The 21,307-nt window shown below is 31.7% G+C and overlaps 1 protein-coding gene across 3 annotated transcripts in view; it reads right to left on the bottom strand.

Annotated features, from left to right (window-relative positions):
* LOC108915645 (neogenin) overlaps positions 1-21,307 on the bottom strand; it is a gene marked incomplete at its 5' end in the record, with an annotated part of 64,806 nt that overhangs the window by 7,360 nt on the left and 36,139 nt on the right. Inside the window, 9 exon segments of one of the 3 annotated variants that reach the window (XM_023456230.1) lie at positions 2,303-2,377; positions 2,989-3,357; positions 6,390-6,428; positions 6,826-7,182; positions 10,472-10,619; positions 10,676-10,881; positions 10,935-11,093; positions 13,514-13,805; positions 13,903-14,109. In XM_023456230.1, coding sequence (XP_023311998.1) covers positions 2,303-2,377; positions 2,989-3,357; positions 6,390-6,428; positions 6,826-7,182; positions 10,472-10,619; positions 10,676-10,881; positions 10,935-11,093; positions 13,514-13,805; positions 13,903-14,109 — 1,852 coding nt within the window. 3 annotated transcript variants of the gene reach the window in all.

Here is a 21,307-nt window from a genome sequence, read left to right as displayed (position 1 = left end):
TCGATTTTTTTGAGGAACCTCCACACCTAAAAAAATTTTTCGAAGACATTTTTTACTGATTATTTAATATTTTTATAAATACTACGATTAACAAAATAAATATTCCACTAGGTAACAATTAAAGTTTAAAGTAACTATTTATTGAGTAACTAAAAAAAGAGTAAATATAATCAGACTAGGATGTGCTTGAATATTTTTACATAATATGGTAAAATTAAGTGCTATTGTCGTAAGTTGCAATTCTGCATTAAGCGCATTGCGATACTTTGTTTTTGTCGCTACGTATGTGGAAAATGATTTTTCGCACAGGTACGTAGTTGCAAAAGGCATTAGTGCATTTGTTGCCTGATCAGCAATTTCAGGATATTCCTTATAAATCTCTAGCCAAAAATGAAGGGAAATGCGACATAACCAGTTATAAGCCGACTTACTTGCACTTGCATAAATAGATAAAGCTCTTATAGTAACTTATACGCCTGTATTTAGAAAAATAAAAAGTTTTAAGAGTATAAATTCCTTTGAATTTTGTAATTATCGATAATAAAATTTTAAATTTTTGAGTCGCAGAACCCTCAGAGAGGTTCTATGGAACTCCAGAGTTCCGCAGAACACAGTTTGAATACCGCTGTTCTATATGACATATTGGATATAATGACGGAATTTGGAAGTTCCGATTAAATCCTAAGTTATATTATATGTATTAATTACCACTTTCTATCACGATCTTGAAGAGAAAAGTGTTTAATAAAGAAGAAAAAACCACATATAATATAGAGGCTAAAAAACAGAGAAACTAATGCAAGCAAGTAAAATAATATGGCGTGTCACACTACGAATTAAACAGTTTGGAAGGATAGAAATAAAATAAAATCTCTGTTCGAAAACAATTAATTGAAAATGAAGCACGCGAGATCTTTTGAATGCAAAGCTATACATGTACATACTTAAAGACTTGTATTGTAAATTTCTCATTTTTTTCTATAAAAATTTTAAATAAAATATATGTAATTGCTTATTACGTCTATCCGTTATAACAACCGTAACAACAAACGGCCCCTTGAAGGTCGATATAAGCGATTTTCACTGAAGTTTGTATTTAAAATTGTATTTATAGCAAAAAGAAAACCTAAACTTTTTTTTTTGAGAAACGCAACATCTAGACTTATTTTGTATTTTGTGAAATATTCTAAAATGTTAATGAAAATTAAGAAAGTAATAAATTGAAAATGTTACATTTTTCAAATAAATGGAAAAATTTCTTTTTTATGGGAAACACCACAAATAGTTACAGGTACTGATTGAATTTTAAAAATATGCAGTGGTATCGAATTTCTGGTATCTCCTCCACTGGTAAACATATTAACATCCTAATTCAGTGGACATTTACCTTTAGTTAAATAAATCAATAGTATAAGTTTGTAACGAACCTTTATTAATTTATCAGTTAAGTATCCAATGTAACTTGTAATGTAAGCGTTGAATTCTGTATTTATTGTGGGTCTGCGTACTAATATCCGATGAAGAGTTAATCTATGTCACAAATCGACTATAAAAGTCCGTCATTCCCGAATAGCTGTCAACCCGAGTCGAAAATAGAATCAGGAAAAAGCTTAGTTTCCCGTTTTCCCGAAATTTCACCTAATGTTAGTACTGACCGTCACCGATTTCTCAGTGGTGAAAATAAATGGGAGTATATCTATTAGAAGAAGTGATTTTACTGATCAAGACCTCTCGTTTACACTTTTCTCCACTGCTGTTACCCGGACGGCAAATTTTTGTGTGACATTCGGGTTCACCCAGAAAGTTCGTCACAAGTTTCATCATTCTACATCAAACTTTTTCAGAGATATTTTCAAAAAGGTAAGATTTTCTAAGTTTCAACAGCCCGTATCTCAAAAACTATTGATTTGTGGACCCATGTCTATATAATTATTGTGCCTTAAAGTTACTCAAAGAATCTTTCCTTAAAGTTTGTCGACATACTTAATTAACATCGTATATATTTTATTTAAATCTACTTCTAATGGACAAATTATGCATTAAAGTTCATCAGTTTATTAAAGTGTCATAAGTGATGAATGACAAAAATACATATTAGTAATTTTGTTAATTAAAATAAAAATGTAAAAATCTGTTCTATAAAAATAACAATCATAAAAATTTATGTTCGAATGACTACTAAATGCCCAAAATAATTTTCTAAATAGTTAGTTTTAAAGGAAAACTACAAGTACATTACATATAAAACAAAACCATCTCTTTGATTCTGTGTGCAGTGTATGCAAAGCGTGGGAGTACTTACGCTCTCTTGGTGGTTTGGAATCTACTGGTAACGTGATCAGCTTCGATTTCACTGCTCTTTTGTTTTTATCATCACCTATGTGTGCAAAAGCGAATTTGTGCGTAAATAATGAAAAAAAATAATTATTTACAAGAATCAGCAAACATGCAAGAGTGTGATCTCAAAACAACCAGCTAATTTTATTAGAAAGGTACTAATAATATTCTTAACTGAAGGCATTAGTGAACAAACATTTACATTTGACTGGAAGCCTCTACAAAAATTTTCCTTAATTATTTTATTATTTTATCACAGAAAAAAATATTTTTTAAGCAAGTTCAACAAAATTGACAATAAAATAATAATATCAATTTATATAGGTGAAGAAATTCATTTGAGCTAATAATAACAACATAATCTAAATTTAAAATTTTAAAACACGAGTGTTTCCAAAATTGTCGTGTTTTCAAAAGTGCCATTAAAATTCAACGTAAAATCTACTACTGTTAATTTAAAAATTAATGTTGATTTGATTTACAATCATGAAAAATTAAATACCTATGTATATATTTATTTAATTTAATATTACTCAATGGTTGGAGCTAATTTCATTTAACTGATTATTCAATGTGCATATACAACGAATTGCACATTAATTCACCACTTCAATTAAATAAGATATATCTTAATTAAATTATTATACATACCAACATAATTAGGAACATAAGATCGTTTATCTAAAGAATTTGTGTGGATGTTCTCATGTGTTTCGTACTCGTTCCCACCCACACTCCTGGGTAACGTCATAGCACCACTACTGCTGGCACCGTCATTATTTGAATGTCTCTTCTCCATGGCTTTAAGCTCCATCTGATCATGGTGAATCCACAGGTCGGGAGGTTTAACACCCTGCGTTCCCTTTTGGTAACCTTTCTTGGTTCTATCAGGGGACATAGGTATGTTTCGTTTGCGACAACAGAAGAAGATGAGGACTACTGCTATGGTTGTAACGGCAAGTATGCAGCCACCAATGATGATGTACAGTAGCATATTTCCAGAAAATACACCATTGGTATCTGTGAGTGTAATGAGAACAAATTGAAAACTTATAAGAAATTATCGAAGGAGTAGCCACTTTCCACGATACTTGTACATATTTGCAGGAAATCATTTGCAATCACGCAGAAATTGCAGGCAATCCCGCAGTTTTGACAGGACACTAATATTTCATTAACGTGTTTTGTAACAAAATTTTGGAGTTTTTGAGTTTTAGAGAGAACAATACGATATTAACAGTTTTTTTTTTTTATAAAAAATCACTAATCTAATCACTACAAAAATGAATAGAAAATAAAATTGTAGCATGCCTTAGATTAATAATTCGTTTATAATGTGGTCATCGTAACACATTCGCTAAGTACACCTAGGAAGGTCCTACATTAAAAAAAAATCATTGAAATGGCACAGTTTAGTAAAATTTTACCATCAATTTTTAATTGTCGCCGATTTTATAATTAAATATTATGAGTACATTGTGACAAATTTTATTTTTTAAAGGAAACCCCCATTTTTTATTTAATTTTTTAATAGTTTTCAAGAAAATCAGTTTTGTTGAAAAAAAAAAAGAAATTATTAATAGATTTATGAATTAAATTTTATGCAAAAAATTATTCGAACATTTGGTTAAACTAACCTCCACCAACTTCTTGACAATACCCGAAACAATATTGGAGTTGTTGTAAAACCTTGTGAAGAATATTATTATATACAGGGTGTTCCACCTAAGAGGGATTCTTCTGTAACTCTGAAACTTAAAAATTTATAAAAAAATGGTTTTAATAAAAGTTGCCTGGAATCATTTCCACAGAGGGCGAAGACAATATTTTAATTGCCCTGTGTGGGTGGCAACAAGTACCAGCAATATAGCAGGTTGCTTCCAACTGTAGCCATTTGAATGGCACAGTTGGGAGTCAGCACGACACATGGGGACATTTGCGTTCCCACGTACAGTGTATTTCCTTCTCGTGATGATACGACGCAAAACAGCTGGTTCATTCGTCGGTTGTCTCACCTATGACACACTGATGAGGACTACTAAGTCCGAAACCGGTCTGTGCCTGGTGGGTTAAACTGACGAACAACTCTAGCTGTTGCACTAGGTGTTGTGAGTATAATTCAATGCCAGTAGGGACATATAGCCCTTGGAGTAGTTGTCTCTCGCAACACTGACAATTAAAACCTTATCTTTAACAGTTTTCCAGAAAAATCAGGTTCTTTTCTAAAGTCCGAAAACGTAGCTATGTAACAACGTCATGCTGGACTTGGAAAACCACTTTTCTCTCACATTTGATCAGGCCTGGGATTGATAGTGTCAATATTTACTGGCATGTTTAAAAAATGTTTTGCCAAACAAAAGTAAACCACTAACAATAACAAAAACAAAACGCAAAACAAAACAAACTGAAACTTGGAACACAACAAGGAGAAGAATACATAGACCCCTGATTTACATCAATTGCTCGAAGTGTCCTCCATTTTGACTAATACACAAACGATTTGGGTTTTTAAAAGACTGTTCAATATTGGTCACCATGTCTGGCATAATTTCTTGAAATGCTACTGTAATGCGCTGCCACATATCTTCCGTGGTAGTTGGTGGTGTAATGTAAACTTTGCTTTTTATAAATTCCCATAAAAAGCAGTCGCAACTTGTTATATCTGGACACCTTGAAGGCCAACTCACTGGTCCCCCATGCCCAATCCCTATGTTGGGAAAAGTTTCGTGTAAAAACTGCCGAGCCGCTGCGGTATTGTGAGGTGAGAAGGACATTTTTTGGAGTGAAGGAATGTTGCCTAATAAATCTTCTAGTGTTTGTTAAAAAGTTTAAATAACTGCTCCAGTTAGATGCTGGTCAAAAAAGAATGGTCCAATGACATGGGTTCCCAAAATTGTTCCACACGTTCAAAGTTGGCTATGAGTTGTCTGGAATTGGTGAGGATTTACTGTGTCATAATAATGGCAATTATGACTATTAACGAAATCATTTTTATGAAAAGTAGCCCCATTGGAGAACATGACCCATTTAAAAAAATCATCTTGATGTAACATCTCAAGTGCCCACTGACAAAATTCCAGTCTCCGATGAAAGTCTACTTTTAGTAACTCTTGGTGTACTGCTATAAGGATGTGCTGTGCCGTGCTTTTGTAAAATCCTATGTATCGACGTTTTTCTGGAAAACTGTTAAAGATAAGTATGGACAACTTTATATCAGTCAAAAGAGCATTCAATTTTGCAAAAAAAAAAGTTTTTCAACTCGTAAGATTATTAAATGTAGGTCTCAGTATTTCCGAGTCTGAATAACGTACACGTTTTGCTCACAGATGACATGATAGAGTAATTTATGCCAAAACGAACTGTGAAAACTGCAGGCTTCTAACTCTTACAGTTTAGACGCTATCTAGGCTCATTTTTCTTAAAAAACAATTGATTATCTCCAAAACGGTAAGTTTTAAACACCATATACATTTAATAAACTCTACCTAATATTAACCAAGGACTTCAAAAATGCAATAATATACTGAACGTTCCATTTAAAATAACAAAGTTATGAAGCGCCCACGTGGAATGGAACACCCTGTAAAGTTGAAAATATATTCTTTATATGGCCCACATGATTCCAGACAACTTTTATTAAAACCAGTTTTTTTTTAAATTTTACAGTTAACAGTTCACCCCTCTTAGGTGAACACCCTGTATTTACAATAGACCTGCGATTTTCTCAAAAACATTTGAAATATTATCAGAAATTTACGTTGAATTAAAAAAATGAAACAAAAATGAGTTTTTATAGAAAAATTTTCGCTATCATTTTAAAGCAATTCCCAGATATCATTAGAATTCGGCAACACATGTAAATTTTCTGGTAGCGTGGTTACTCCTTCAGCTATACTAAATGTAACAACTATGTTAGCAGTACATTTTTTTTCAGAATATTATTAATACAAAACTGGGGAAAAAACAAAAAATTTAATGTTAAATGTTAAATATGTAGTCAATGAAATCATAACTTTTGTTAGTATGGGCATAAAACGATAAAAAAAAATTACCCGACTGCTGGCCTTGAACCGAGGCATGCGTGGCTACATCTAAAAAAATATATAAACAAAAATGTTAAAAACAATAAAAAGCAAAATTTAAGGTAAAATGAAAGGAAATAAAACAATATTAATCCTAGGTAATGGCACAGTAAATGGTATATTGTACTATACCAAGCGATTTATTCAATGATCTCAATTTTGTTATAAGTGGAGTAATCAAAGTAAAAAGGCTTTTGGGACACGATGGAACATAGCGAAGGTCTACTAGAATGGCAATTTTTTTTTTTAGGAAATCCAGAATACTGCAAAAATAATATGCTCACTTGAACTAGCTAGGAAGTAGTGCAACTGTTATATCATATTTTTTGTTTCTAATTTATTTTAATTTTTTTCACCCTGTATATTTATGATGTGAAAGAAATATAAAAAAAAATTAAATACATACTTCGACCAGTCCTAAACGACACCAAATTAGAAAACGGCCCATATCCTCTACTGTTTCTTGCTTGCACTTTAAAATAATACACAGTAAAAGGTTTCAGGTCATAAATGATGCTTGAATGGACATCACCCTTGACTGCAGAGACGTTCCATTCGGGATCAGGAAAAGTCTTGTTGTCAGAATAAAGAATAACGTAACCAGTTATACGTCCGCTTGTAATTTTGGGGGGTTGCCAAGTTAATTCAACCAACTGTGATTCTTCATCTTTTAAATGTACGTCTAGGTCTCTAGGCGCTACATTTGGAGGAAGCTCCCAGGTGCGATTTTGCACAACCATACTCCAGGAGCTCGCTTTGCGGCCTGAAATAAAAGTATAATCAGACAGAATATTTTTGAAAATAAGGAAAATCTCAGTTACTGTATATGGGTGTAGTTACTGTAATATGGGTGCCAGAAATTATAAATTCTAGACTAGTAATTTTGTTTGGAACAGGTTTGTCATTGTTCATTGTAAACCAATCATTGATATTGGTGACGCCAAGATTTATTCCAGTCGGGAAATGTTGGTTACCTAAGCTCTGCGGTCACATGGTTTGTAAACATTTATGAAGGTTTTGTGGTGGTACAAATTTCTATGCCACTTTTTTGAAAGCTCAGTATTAACGGAGTTACACGACCTGAAAGTTACTACTTTCTTCAGTTAAGTAATTTTTTTAAAATTATTATTGGTTTGATCTGTAGGCTTCTATGGCAGTTGTCAGTGGTTGAACAGTTTTTGAGTTGGTTGTCAGCAGATTTTTCATGTTTTAAGAGCCTTTTCGCTCTCTTCTTGAAGAAAATGTGAAACTGATTTAGTGTGTGCATATTAGTTCATGGCAATCTGGTTGACCCATTTGAAACAATCTTTATCTTTCGGTAGGGTTTTAGCCAGAATCTTCTCTCACTAGAATAGGCATGATGAGAGATTTTGAAAAACTGTTCTATGACGTTCATAAGTATTTACTATTTCCAAAAAATATCTTATTTCTGTAGAAAATAAAAGGTTTAGTAGAAAAATGTTAACATTTTAATTTTAAGTCTAAACTCACGTAAAAACAGTCGCCGGTGTCATGGTGTCTACGTGACGTCACATCTATGTTTGCCAACAGTAAACACAAGGTGCTAATATTTTGTGTTACAAGATTTAATAGTTAAATAAAAATACAAAGTTACCATAATAGTATATGCATTTCATTTACCGTCAAATCGTACTTTGGTATAATAATGGATGCACATGAAGAGACTAAAATATTAAGAAAATCTGATACATAGTTGTCATCAAATGTAACATTAATTATTTCAATTTTTTTATTTGTACAATAGTTGCAAAGAATTACACCGAAATAGCCCTTTTGAAGCCGTGTTAAATACATTTGTAGCTGCCATCTGCACATAAAACATCTGGGTCTGTTTTCCTTTTTCCACATAATTCTTAAGTCTTCATATTCGTAGTACATTTAATTTCAATAATACTGTCTTCACAGATTCCATTAGGCGATCCTACTATCATGGAATAGTTTTTGCAAAGCATTGAGGGTTGCTTTCGCTGTNTTAATTATTTAAATTTTTTTATTTGTACAATAGTTGCAAAGAATTACACCGAAACAGCCCTTTTGAAGCCGTGTTAAATACATTTGTAGCTGCCATCTGCACATAAAACATCTGGGTCTGTTTTCCTTTTTCCACATAATTCTTAAGTCTTCATATTCGTGGTACATTTAATTTCAATAATACTGCCTTCACAGATTCCATTAGGCGATCCTACTATCATGGAATAGTTTTTGCAAAGCATTATACCACATTTTTTAAATTTTTTCCAAACAGGTACATACAGTTTCCCCCACTTCATCCTCCAACATTCTATCGCGTTTCATGGCAGATGCGTCTGAGATTTTTCCTCCCATCCTCCCATTATTAACTTGAACAAAATTGCATCATTGGTTTTTGCACCGATTAAATTCAAACGCTCGTGAGGCTGTCACTCCGCCATATCTTAACTCATTCCAAAAACAGCTTTGATGTTGGTCTCGTATCTTCTTCAACTTTCATGTCATCTTCATCAATCAATAAGAGTTTTTTCAAAAATGTGTCGCAGGACTGTTCTTTGTATTTCAGCACCAATTCATGCATGGATAACCTTTTGATGACATGAAACATGGTCTTTTTGACATTTTATTAACTCGCAGTTGTTGAGCTTTATTTTCTTTCCTTCTTTTAGAAACTTTTCAAGTCCCTAACATTTCCTGATTATGGTTTTGGTAACACAAAACTAAGCAACTGATAGTTGGGAAACACAATATATTTAAACGGAGATAAATACTGCGGATATTGTCGAAGTACAAATGACACAAAATGACATTTACATAGATGTGACGTAATTCGCTCTGATTGGTGTTCAACCTGTCATGGCGGTTTGCTGTATTTTGTAGTTTTATTTTATCAAAAATATTATCAATCTCGTTCATTATAATATAAAAATAAATACGTTTTTTATTATCCATGAATCATATTTCATTAGATAAATACATAATTTTAGTGATTCTTGGTTACTGTCATTATGCCTATTATGATATTACTTAGGTCCAATAAGTGCCTTCTATTGGCCTTGTGCTCCGAAAATTCTGATTTCTGTACATTGTAATCCTTTTAGTAATATTTTTAATTTTTAACTTTGTGTTAACAATAATAATAATAATCTTTATTAAATAATGGACATACGTAATATCAAAATTCTGGTGAGAATAGAAAAGATCACAGATCAAACTATGCACTGGAACGTAATGCAGCAAAAATAAATATCGACCTGGATTTTTTCAGTTTCAAAGTTACCTCTGAAGGAGAGACATGCACTCGAAATGTCAAGAAGTCTAAATGAATGTTGTGCCAACCAGCACAAAAATCATTTAACCACTTGTATTGGAATTAAACTACAAAAAAAAATCGAAGCTGTAAAGCCCTAAACCACATATGATTCCTCTTGACTATAAAATTAACATTATTTTTGAGAAAAAAAACTCATTTAATATTTTGAGGCACCTTTAAAAATAGTTAAAATATATCTATTAGGCAGTATTAACGGAGAAGAATTTAAACATAGAAGATTTTGTTTTATACAATTAACATTAACCATTAACATCTGTCAAACCATCTTTAATTATATTGACCAATTTATAAGTTATGAAATAGCACAAAATATTAATAATTCACCAGAATTAGAAGATTTTTGTTCTCAGAAATGGCTAATGACTTGTAACAAGAAGACCTTTCTGTAGGATTTTTGAATGACCTATAATATTAATTTTTTAGTCAATATGGGCATTTAACTTTTTTAGGGCTTGAGAATTATGTTTTCTTTTTTTTTAAGTAGTTTGTTACTAATATGTGGAAGAAATTTAAAAAATATATTAAATTGGAAAAAATATTAATAAAAAAAATAAGTAAATAAATAAATAATTCAATGACATTGAAGTTATCTAACTTTATTATGAGAACCACTATTTTCTTTTTTTGTTGAAGAAAATTCCTTCGTATTTTTAAATTTTTTGTTTATTGTTTTTAGATATCCTGTATAAAAAACTTCTGAAATTTGTGTTATTTTTGAAAGTCTCACCTTTAACCAATTTAACAGAAAAATCATATAAAGTATTTGGCTTGAGATCGTCGACCATCACATTCAAATCCGTAACGTTAAGAAATCGAGACTTCTGTGTTTTTTCATCAGTATACTTAACAGTATAATATCGACTGTCTCTCACATACTGAAAAAAATAACATTTATATTCCTCTAATGTAACTTCCCTTTAAAATAATTTACCTGGCTTTGTTTTAAAGTAGGATCTGTCCAGTACAAAACCACAGAAGTGGTACTCAAAACTTGTGCTTTAAGCCCCATGGGAGGGTACAAGGCTGCTGAGGGTTCTGGAGGGGGTTCGTCCTGAGTTCGAATAGTTGTGTATATAGGCGGACCAGCCCCGACTTGATTACTAGCCCTCAAGCTCAGAACATATTCCGAATTTGGTTCTGAAATGAATTCACATTAATTTCAGTTATATATTTTTCAGCTTTATAATTACCTAGTCGCTCAATTATGTATGTTCGGTTTCTTTCACCTAATTCCTGAGAATACATATCGGGGATGCCTTTTCCCCAGCCAAGTATATAGTGTCGCACCCTTATGTTCTGATTCTGGGGTGGCGACCACATCACATAGAGTTTATCGAAAGTAGGACGGACTGCAAGCAAAGTGACCACATAATACAAAATTTGAAAAGGTAAATTGGACAATATTCTTTCACAAGGTTTACGTCAGACTAGAGCAAACACTCGCTTCACGCAAAACGTTACAAATTCATGATAGATACATGTATACTGTTCCGGTGACCGCACATAGATAGCTGTAACTTCTTTATGTTTTCACCGATTTTAAAAATTTCTTTTTGTATAATGTAGGATAAAAATAATTTTATCTAACTGTAATATTGCTGTTTTTATTAATGCAATACTCCACCAACTATGACACGTTTTTTTTGACGTCAAAACAGCTAATTGGTATTAGCGATTTTTTTTTCCAAAAAACAGATTACGTATTCTCATTCACCATTCCTTAAAATGTCTTATCACTAAGTTTCATCAAATTTGATACAACTTCAGGCGAGCACTCCATGATGTCGCACTTAAATGTGATACAAGCCTGTATCTTCTTTATTTTTTGGCCGATTTCAAAATTTTTTTTAGAATGTAGGGTAAAAAAAACTAACTGTGATACTGCTGTTTTTATTACGGCCAACTAGGACATCATGGAGTGCTCGTCTGAAGATGTATCGAATTTGTTGAAACTTGGTGATAATATGTTTTAAGGGATGCTGAATGAGAACATGTAATCTGTTTTTTGGAAAAAAAATCGCTAATACCAATTAGCTGTTTTGCCGTCTAAAAAACGCGTCCTAGTTGGCCGTGTAGTGCATTAATGAAAACAGTAGTATCACAGTTAGATAGTTTTTTTTTACCTTACTATCTAAAAAAACATTTTTGAAATCGGCCAAAAAATAAAAAAGTTACAGGCATGTATCACATTTAAGGGCGACACCCTATATACATATATGCAAAACATTTTTTTTCAAAATCAACTAACAGTTTTTTTATTTTCAACAAAACTAATGTTTTTCACAGCTATACTTGTTCAAATTTTAGTTTATTACTAACATCGCATTTTCCAAATTTCATAAATGAAAATTTTTAGAAAAATAAAATAATAAAACACCAAATTTATTAGGTATTAGTGATTATGAAAAAAATATATTTTGCTCATATACATGTAACCCTTTTTCAGATTTCCCCCTATTTTAATTTCTTCTTTAGCAAATTCGGATCAAAATATTTTCATCTGAAAATTTCTTTTTGTGGGTCTAGAAATCATCTCAAAAATTGTACATGTTCTACTCATAAAAAATATGATCAATTAAGTTTTCCCCAATCGCCACTGTCATATCGTAAAAGTTGAAACTGGTTGCAATTATTGAATAGAATAAATAGAATTTTAATATTCACATAGGTAATTCCAGACACATGGATTCTGATAATAAGTGGTTAAAAAAAAAAACAGGAATCTTAGAATGCAGATTATGATAACGAATTAAAAAACAACCACTTTGACGCATATGGAGTGTGTGAAGCTTGTGTAAACTTTGCAGGAAGTACCTAAAAGAATTTGAAGGCTGTGATAATTAAATAATTATTTAGTATCGTACACGACTAAGGATAATTTGTATAAAAATAATGACAAGGACGAGGCAATAGACACTGCTTCCTTTCCTGAAATTTTTTAATTTTCATCATAAAAAAAATTACATATTACGAATGTCCAGATTAGATTGTTTAGGTAATGTTACCATTAAATATTTTTGAGTATAATATAGTTATTTAGCATTCTCTTGCATCACCTTGTATATTGATATTATTTTTTTAATGGCACAATTTCTTAGTTGTACCAAGTTTAGGCTAAACATATAGGTGCTGGAACCAACTCGGGAGATTTGAATGAAGGGGGGGGGGGTTGAATGGAAAGTCAAGCCGAATATTTAGTAACAAACAAAGGAAAGGCACGGGGATAATTGGAAGTCGCTACCTACTACGAGCTATTTTATTTTAGAAAATCCTGTGAAATTATTTCCGGAGAGGTAGGAACCCTAGCAATACCGCATAAAAAAGTACCGGTACACAAAAAACAGCAACATTCACAATCCAGCATTTATTTCAATATTTTTTAATAAACAAATATTTATCCCTGCAATTTTTTTTTAATAAATATAAAATATAATATAAATCTTCCAAATATTACTTTTTAAACCAAGCATATTATACAGAAACACAAAACACAGCATAACAACTGACGGAACCGCAATTACTAGTAACACATATTTTAGCTATTTACAGCTAAAATATAATTTACTTTTTTGGAAAGTTACTGGAAATCAGTGAACCCTACCTCAAGCATTAAGATTCACTTCAATCCCGATAGGTAGTACCAGAAAATGTACTGAAAGAAACCAGTACCCCGAAAAATTGTACCATGCCATGCATCTCTACCAAGCATTCTTTTTTTGAACTTTAATATGTAACCTGATAAATACGATAATCTTAATAAAACACTAACCTCTTATAACACTGGGTTTATCAGGCACTTTGCTTTCATCAACATCGTTCTGGAAGGTTTCAACATCTATCCAATCTGTTGGGGGCCCAGTACCATTAACATTCATCGCCCATAACCTAATTTGATACACCGCACCTCTTTCTAAATCACCGATGAAGTAGTGTCTGTCACTTGGTTGTGTGGTTATTGTATTTCCTTTACCTTTCCCCTGTTTCCGGTACTTAATTTTATAACCTAAAATTATGCCGTTTTGAGACTCGGGTGGTGGGGGCTCCCATCGCACAACAATATTCTGAAAAGGAAAAGGAGACCAAAATATAGTGAAGTGTGAAATTTTATAATGTTTAGTTCTTTAACTGTACTATTGTTATTCAATACAATATGCTTACGGTACTGGAAGGTTCTGTGGTAACATTGCTTGGAGCTTCGGAAGGTGTCGTACTGAAAGTCCTCACTAGCTTCTCCTCTGTAGCAGCTCCGGCACCATTGTGATTTACTGCCACTACCCACACACTGTACTCAGTGTATGGATTTAAGCCCATCAAATCGTATGATAACTCCACCGTATCTACATTGTGTTCTAAAGAGACACTTGTCTAAAATAAAGGAAAAAAATATGTGATTATAAAACTTCTTTGTGTAGGGTTTCGGACCAAAATATGTAGACTGATTCACCTTAATTTTTTGGTACAAAAGTTGATAATAAGAAATATGCAGGGTGTCAAACATACATATTTATTTTTAATTTTCATAAATAATGGGATTTCAAAAATTGACATGAAATTTTATGCCTAGAATTATGCCGAGATGAGAAATTCAAATCTACAGGCTGTTACAAATTCGCTTCTCACTACAGGGATCTCGGAAACGGTAAGAGGTACAAACTAGCTTAAATGGGGGCAAAGTTGCTCAATCAGGGGACCAACATTATGCCTCTAAAAAATCAAGGCTAACATGATTAATTTTCGAAATATTTGTAAAAACCGAAATTTTGGAAATCCGTTTTTGTTTAATTTCAGCCTTATTTGAGGTGATATTGAAAAAAGAAGAACACTTTCTTATGGCCACTTTTTGTCCTCTATCCAATGGCATAATCAATTTTTATATGTAACACAGGGGTCTAACGACACTTACAGTGTACGATAATTCAATAAACAAAGAAATATAAATAAAAAATTTAGATAAATTTGGAACGAATACACTGAAGATGAATTTTTCGAGACAAAACGTCTGAATCTGGTTCGGGCTGAGGCAGTACAGTATTGGGGGTCATAAAGGCTTGCAAAAAATATAAAACAATTTCTAGGGTCATATTTAAAAAAATGAAGTTGATGATGATCCTGGAGAGACGAAACGTTACATAAAAAAATCGAGTATTTACCAGGTCTAAGTTTACAATACTTTTCTTCATTGGCAACCTACTTTAAAACGTGTTTAAAGTTATTTATGCAAGCGAGAAATTTAAGAAAATCGTACGGGTGGTGGTGGTGGGAGAAGCAGAGAGCGCGGCCGCTTCGGCCTGCTTGAAATTGAATCCGCGAGTTCAAAACCGCGACGCGCTTAAAAATTTTTAATATCTTAGCTTCTAGAGGTCCGATTTTGATGATTTTTTTTTAAATCGATGTCTCGCGATTTAAAAAACAATTAGCGTATTTTCAAATGCCTATCGCTAATAATTATTGGACTTTCAACGGTCTGATAATTATTTATCTTTAAACTTCCTTTAATTATCAGAGATCAAAAACAAATTTATTTAAATATTCTAAAATTGTGTAAACAACTATTATTTTCAAAATATGTCGAAAATTAGTAATATAATGAGTTAATTTCTCATTTGCTTATATTTTAAACAATAAATAATATTTGAATTATAGGTACTTTAATCACAACAAAAAATTAATATTAAAAAAAGAGTCTTTCTTTCACATATATACGGTTAGATGATGAATATAATATCGAAGTAGAAAACGAAATCCCATGTAAAAAAGTGCGATTAAATTCTTAATATATATTTTTATACATATAAATAAATATAATATACATTCATAAATTTAAAATAAAAATTTGTCAACATTTTTTAAATCCCGATTTATTAATGCAATTAGGTATGAATAAAATATTAATTTTTTTATAATTAATTTATTAATTTAATCATCATTTCTTTTGTGATTAAAGTATAATTCAAATATTATTTATTGATTAAAATATAAGCAAATGAGAAATTAACTCATATTACTAATTTTCGACATATTTTGAAAATCAGTGATTGCATTATCTTGAGCAGAGATACACCAGTTCGTCGTTATTCGTTGTAAACAAATCTTAATATTGATGAAGCCAACATTTATGAATTTTTAGTTCAGTTGTGTAATGTTGGGTTGCCTAAGCTCGGCGCTCATGTGGCTTGTAATCATTTATGAAGGCACTGTAGTAATCATAATTTGAAATCCTCACCATTTTTTTTATCAAAAACACTGCATTAAATGAAAAAATTTATATCCATATTCTCTTCTACAAAATTTGTGCAGTATTCGATATTTTTTTCATTTCTAAATTTCAAAATTTTTTTTTCTCCATCTGCCATACCTATTGGATTTGCCGTTTTAAATATAGTAATTCTGACCTCAATTTCACAATCGACGATTGACAACTATTGGAAATTTCGGTGTTTGTAATCTCTTTTTCAGTTTTCGCCTCGTACTATTCAATTTCCCAATATCGAATATGCCAAAGTAATCAATTTGAATGGATGATTGTCACAGACAGGAAAGTAGTTGAACAATTCAAAATGGATTTTGAAGGGGAAGAGAAGTATTTTCGGATGGCATAACAAGTTATGTAGGAGAAAATCTGATGTGACGGTAGGGTTGCTAACTTTTAATTTCTTAGTTTCAGGATAAAACGGCTAAATATTAAGAACAAACGTAAAAATTAATAGTCCAACCAAATTACACTTGGAGAAAAAAAAAATGTTACCTGGACTTTTATAATTGGAAATGGTAAAGAGGCTTATGATAAACGAAAAAAAAAAAAATAAATGCGTGAGCAGGGGCGGCGGAGGGTTGATTTGGGGGGTTGAAAAGTTATGAAAAATTGTATCATTGGGATTTCTGGGGAAAGTTAACGTCAAACAAAAAAGTATTCAATACTAAAGTTGTAGATCATGCAAAAATCTACAACTTTTGTAGAGGTCACTTTTTAATATAACTTTAAAATTTCCGAGAAAAATGCGAAAAACAGGTTTTTTCTGATTTTTCGTTTTTTATTTCTCATTTTTGCAAAAATAATTTAATTTTGACGAAATTTGGTGAAAGTACACCTTTCTGTCTTAAATAACCACACATTTTTTTAGATAAAGAAATCAAGAAGTTTCCGAGATATTAATTTTTTCCGGTCTGAAACACTTTTTATTAAAGAAAAATTCTACTTAGAAAAATCATCATACAGAGTTCTGCCAGTGATCATTTTTTCGTTTTGACATATACTTTTTGGTGAAATAAAAAAATCTGTAATCACAGTTCAAAAACATGCTCAGAAACTTCTTGATTTTTTTATCTAAAAAAAAATTGTGGTTATTTACGACAGAAAGTTACACTTTCACCAAGTTTTGTCAAAATTAAATTATATTTGCGGAAATGAAAAATAAAAAACGAAAAATAAGAAAAAAAAGACGTTATTCGCATTTTTCTCGGAAATTTTAAGGTCGTCTTAAAAAGTGACCTCTACAAAAGTTGTAGATTTTTGCATGATCTACAACTTTTCTATTGGATACTTATTTGTTTGACGTCAACTTTCGGCAGAAATCCCAATGATACAATTTTTCATAACTTTTCAACCCCCCAAATCACAATTGCTTACGCATTTATTTTTTTTCGTTTATTATAAGCCCCTTTACCATTTCCAGTTATAAAAGTTCAGGGAACAATTTTCTTTTTTTTCCCTCTAAATGAGTTACTTCGATCGGTCTATAAGGGCAATTTACGAAATAGGCAATAAATTCTATTAAAAAAAAAATTATTTAAATATGTCCTTTGGGTTGAGATCTACTGAAAATATAAATAATAAAGTGTACACAACAATCAATAATACAAAACGATTCTAATTATACGGAGATTCTATAAATGATTACAAGCCACGTGACGTTGATATTGTCAAATAAAAATCCTTAAATTTTAACGTCACCAATATTAATGATTTGTTTACAATTAACAATGACAAACCATTATGTTTACACTCGAGATAATGTGATCGCTGTTTGATTGAACAGAATCTTGTGAAAAATCACACTAATCACCAGCTGGTGAAACAGATTGATACATTTTAATGTAATATTGCTCTTATTGTTTTAATAATTTTTAATTTTATAGAAATAGAATTTACCAACATGAAAGAAAGAAAAGATCGATAATCTGAATGTTATTTTCAGGACGCGATAACGGATTGTGAAAAATATTGTTTTTTTTTTTGAAAAAATATAACCATGATGTAAAATTAAGGACATTTGGCGTCCTACAAGAAGTGGTAGGGCATAGGACGATTGACAAAAAATTAGTTCAAATGGTGGACGTCCGCCGAAATTCAGGGCGTCTGGCAACCCTACGTGATGAAGTAATTCTGAGGTTGGGTTCAACGTGTCAAAAAACTTTGAAAAAATTATAGCCTGGTCTCTGGTTCAAATTATTAATTATTTGTAAGGTTAAAATTTTAATCATTGTATAATTTTGAATAATTATAGAGTAAACAGCTCAAAAATCAGACAACTTCTAGTAGTATACAACCAAATACACATAAAATTCACATTTCTTTCCTTTGGAGATATTTAAATAAATTTGAGTAGTTTTATTATCTTTAAATTTAATCAGTATATTATTATTATTATTTAAAGTTAAGCAGTTAAAATTAAGTAATGCCATTTGTTAAAAATTATTTAACTTTTGTTATTACTGTTAAAAATTGTTGGTGTAGTCTTGAATATTCATAGAACAGCGTTTTTGCGGCGATTCAAACCACAAAAACCGTTCGTATCGATATACTTATCATTCTTAGAAATAGAGTTTGCTATTTAAGTGTGAAGCAGGTGAATTATTGCAATTTTCGTCGATATTAACATTGTAAAGTGTTCCTTCGGGATATATTACAAAATTACATTATAACTGTGACTGTATTGTTTGGAAACGGTGCTAACGGCTCATAGTTTTGGTTGCATTGCTGGATTTAAAGACATCTGCCCGCATTTTCAACACCTAGATAAATTGCACAAGCTATTATATGTATACAGGGTGATTCACAACTTATCCAAAAAAATTTGGGAATAGATGCGGCATGAGAAATGGTCAATATTGTAAAAAAAATTTTTGTAAAATCCTTATAATTTCAGAAAAAAAAAATAATTGAAGTTGTAGTGCTTTCAACCATTACATAGCTGGGCAACTGTAGTCTCTAGTGTCATTTGTAATACTCCTGGAGGCCACATAGCCTCAACGACTCCGAATACTGAAATCCGATGTTTATAATAGTTTTTTAGTAGTTAGTGTCAAAAATGGCTTGCGTGTATAGCAACTCGGAGTTGATGGATATTGTTTTAGTTTATGGTGAAGCGAGAAAATATTTGTATTATGGTGAAGTATTTGGGTTATGGTGAAACAAGACAGAATTTGTGTTAGTTCGTAGAAACTGAGTAAAACGGACCCAAATGTGTTTACACGTCGGTCCGTCTTACTCAGATTGAACAGTTATTGTAACATCAGGTATGTCAAATTATTTTATTATTTAAAACCACAAATGGATTTTATTAATTAATAATAACAATAGCGGCAAAATCAGTTGAATTTGCTGATATAAAATAGGTGCTATAAAATTCTATTTATTCTTTTCCTTGCGAAATTCTTTCAAGTTTTTGCCAGTTTTTATCACTGCCGCCTTGACGGTCGCATTGTGCCAGGTCAGGTTTTACAGTGGACCAGTTTCCAGTGGCGTGCAGAAGTGTATTTTTAAATCATTTTCAAACTGCACTTTTTGAGTTTTTCTTTACAAAATTGTATTTGTAAGAGTCTCCTGTACATCCAGAATTTTTTTTTTTTGGATAAGTTCTGAATCACCCGGTATAGTTCACTACCAAGCCACCCTCAAACCACGTAAGTCATTATTTGTTGTTTTCCCTGATCGACTAGACCGTAATAGTGGTGTAAATCTCGATTTTAGGGCTTTTTAGTACATGGTGTAGACTCTGGTGCATTGTACATCCTTTCTACCTGCCATATCAACACCCAACAGTTATAGCAGAAAGGTGAATGCTTGCTGGCTGGCTTACAATTCGTGCAAATCAGAAATTGTGGAAAATTGGGAGCTATTGCAGTATACCGGCTGTCCCATTAAACTGCTCCGCCATTTTGCTGTACCCTGACGTTGAACAGCCATAGATAAGCTGTAGTTTTAGTTATCCTTTTTTTTTTAATCATATTGGATTTATTATCCCTACTTTTCTAAATCTATACCTATATAAATACTTTTTATTATTGGTTTGATGAGTGATAATTCATACCAATGACGACATTTATCGTAATTTTGTCTTGATACACGTCAATTATGGTTTTTTTTAATACACTTGTATGTCCGTATGAACCTATAGTTTTGTCTTGTATGTTTTTTTTTAGTGATGTGAGTGAAAATATATAATAAATTGATATATATCAATTTTTGATACATATCAGCTATTATATATATGTTAATAGCTGATATATATCAATTTTCCCGCCATTTCATCAATAAAGCCAAATTTCAAACATAACCTTACATTTTAAAACTAAAAACTTGTGGTGTGGTAGGGTTGAGTTGGACTGTAGTGGCTCTTGGGTACCTGGCATATTTCCGACAAAAATGAATATAAAAAAAAGAAATTTTAGGGGTGTACTATAGATGGGAAGAACTAAGAGCGCACGTAATTTCAAGTCACCCCTTCCACCATAGGGGGTGACCGGTGGTTTTTTTAGATGTACCCTACTCATTTTGCGAGTTTTGGATTCTACGCGCAAAACTACCCCCGAAAGCGCGTTCTTGCCAAATTCGCACAAAAACCAAACCACCACCCTCGTATGGATTTTGTCGTTTTTTCGATGGGCATTTTTCTCCGTCAAAAATAAATATAGAAATCTGAAATTGTACTATAAGTGGTGAGACCTAAGAGCGAACCTGATTTCAACTTGCCTTTTCCACCCTAGTACGTGCAGAGGGGGTGAGGGGTGGTCTTTTAGACGTACCCCCAAGAACGCGTTTCCGGGGGTAGTTTTATGCGTAGAATCCGAAAATCGCAAAATAAATAGGGTACATCTAAAGAAAACCCCTTCACCCCACCCCCTAGGGTGGAAGGGGTGAGTTGAAATTACGTGCGCTCTTAGGTCTTTTCATCTATAGTACACCCCTAAAATTTCAGATTTTTAAGTACTACTTTAAAGCAGTTTCTTTATTATCATAAGTTTTTGATAATTTTTATTTCAATTTTTATCTTTAATTTTTTTTTAGACTAAATTTTCTTGTTCTAGAAATTTCCCATTTTTTATTTCTGGGTTGATAAAACTAAATTGCTAATAAACAGCGTACTTGATTATAAACAGTCAGTAGTACGCAACAAAAATTAGAAGTCATTATGATAAAAAAAATAAAAAATTCCAATCTAAATATAAAAAAAAATAAAGATCACTTGATAACTTTTCTAAAAGTTCATATATATAACATGTATTTGGTGTCAAATTAATCAGTAAGGCATTAGCAATATAAAAAAACTAATTTGAGTATAGT

The sequence above is a fragment of the Anoplophora glabripennis genome, unplaced genomic scaffold (genome assembly GCF_000390285.2).
Source record: "Anoplophora glabripennis isolate ALB-LARVAE unplaced genomic scaffold, Agla_2.0 scaffold1300, whole genome shotgun sequence".
Classification (NCBI taxonomy): Eukaryota; Metazoa; Arthropoda; class Insecta; order Coleoptera; family Cerambycidae; genus Anoplophora; species Anoplophora glabripennis.
The sequence above is the reverse complement of the archived record's forward strand: the minus strand, read 5'-3'. Positions and strand labels throughout refer to the sequence as shown.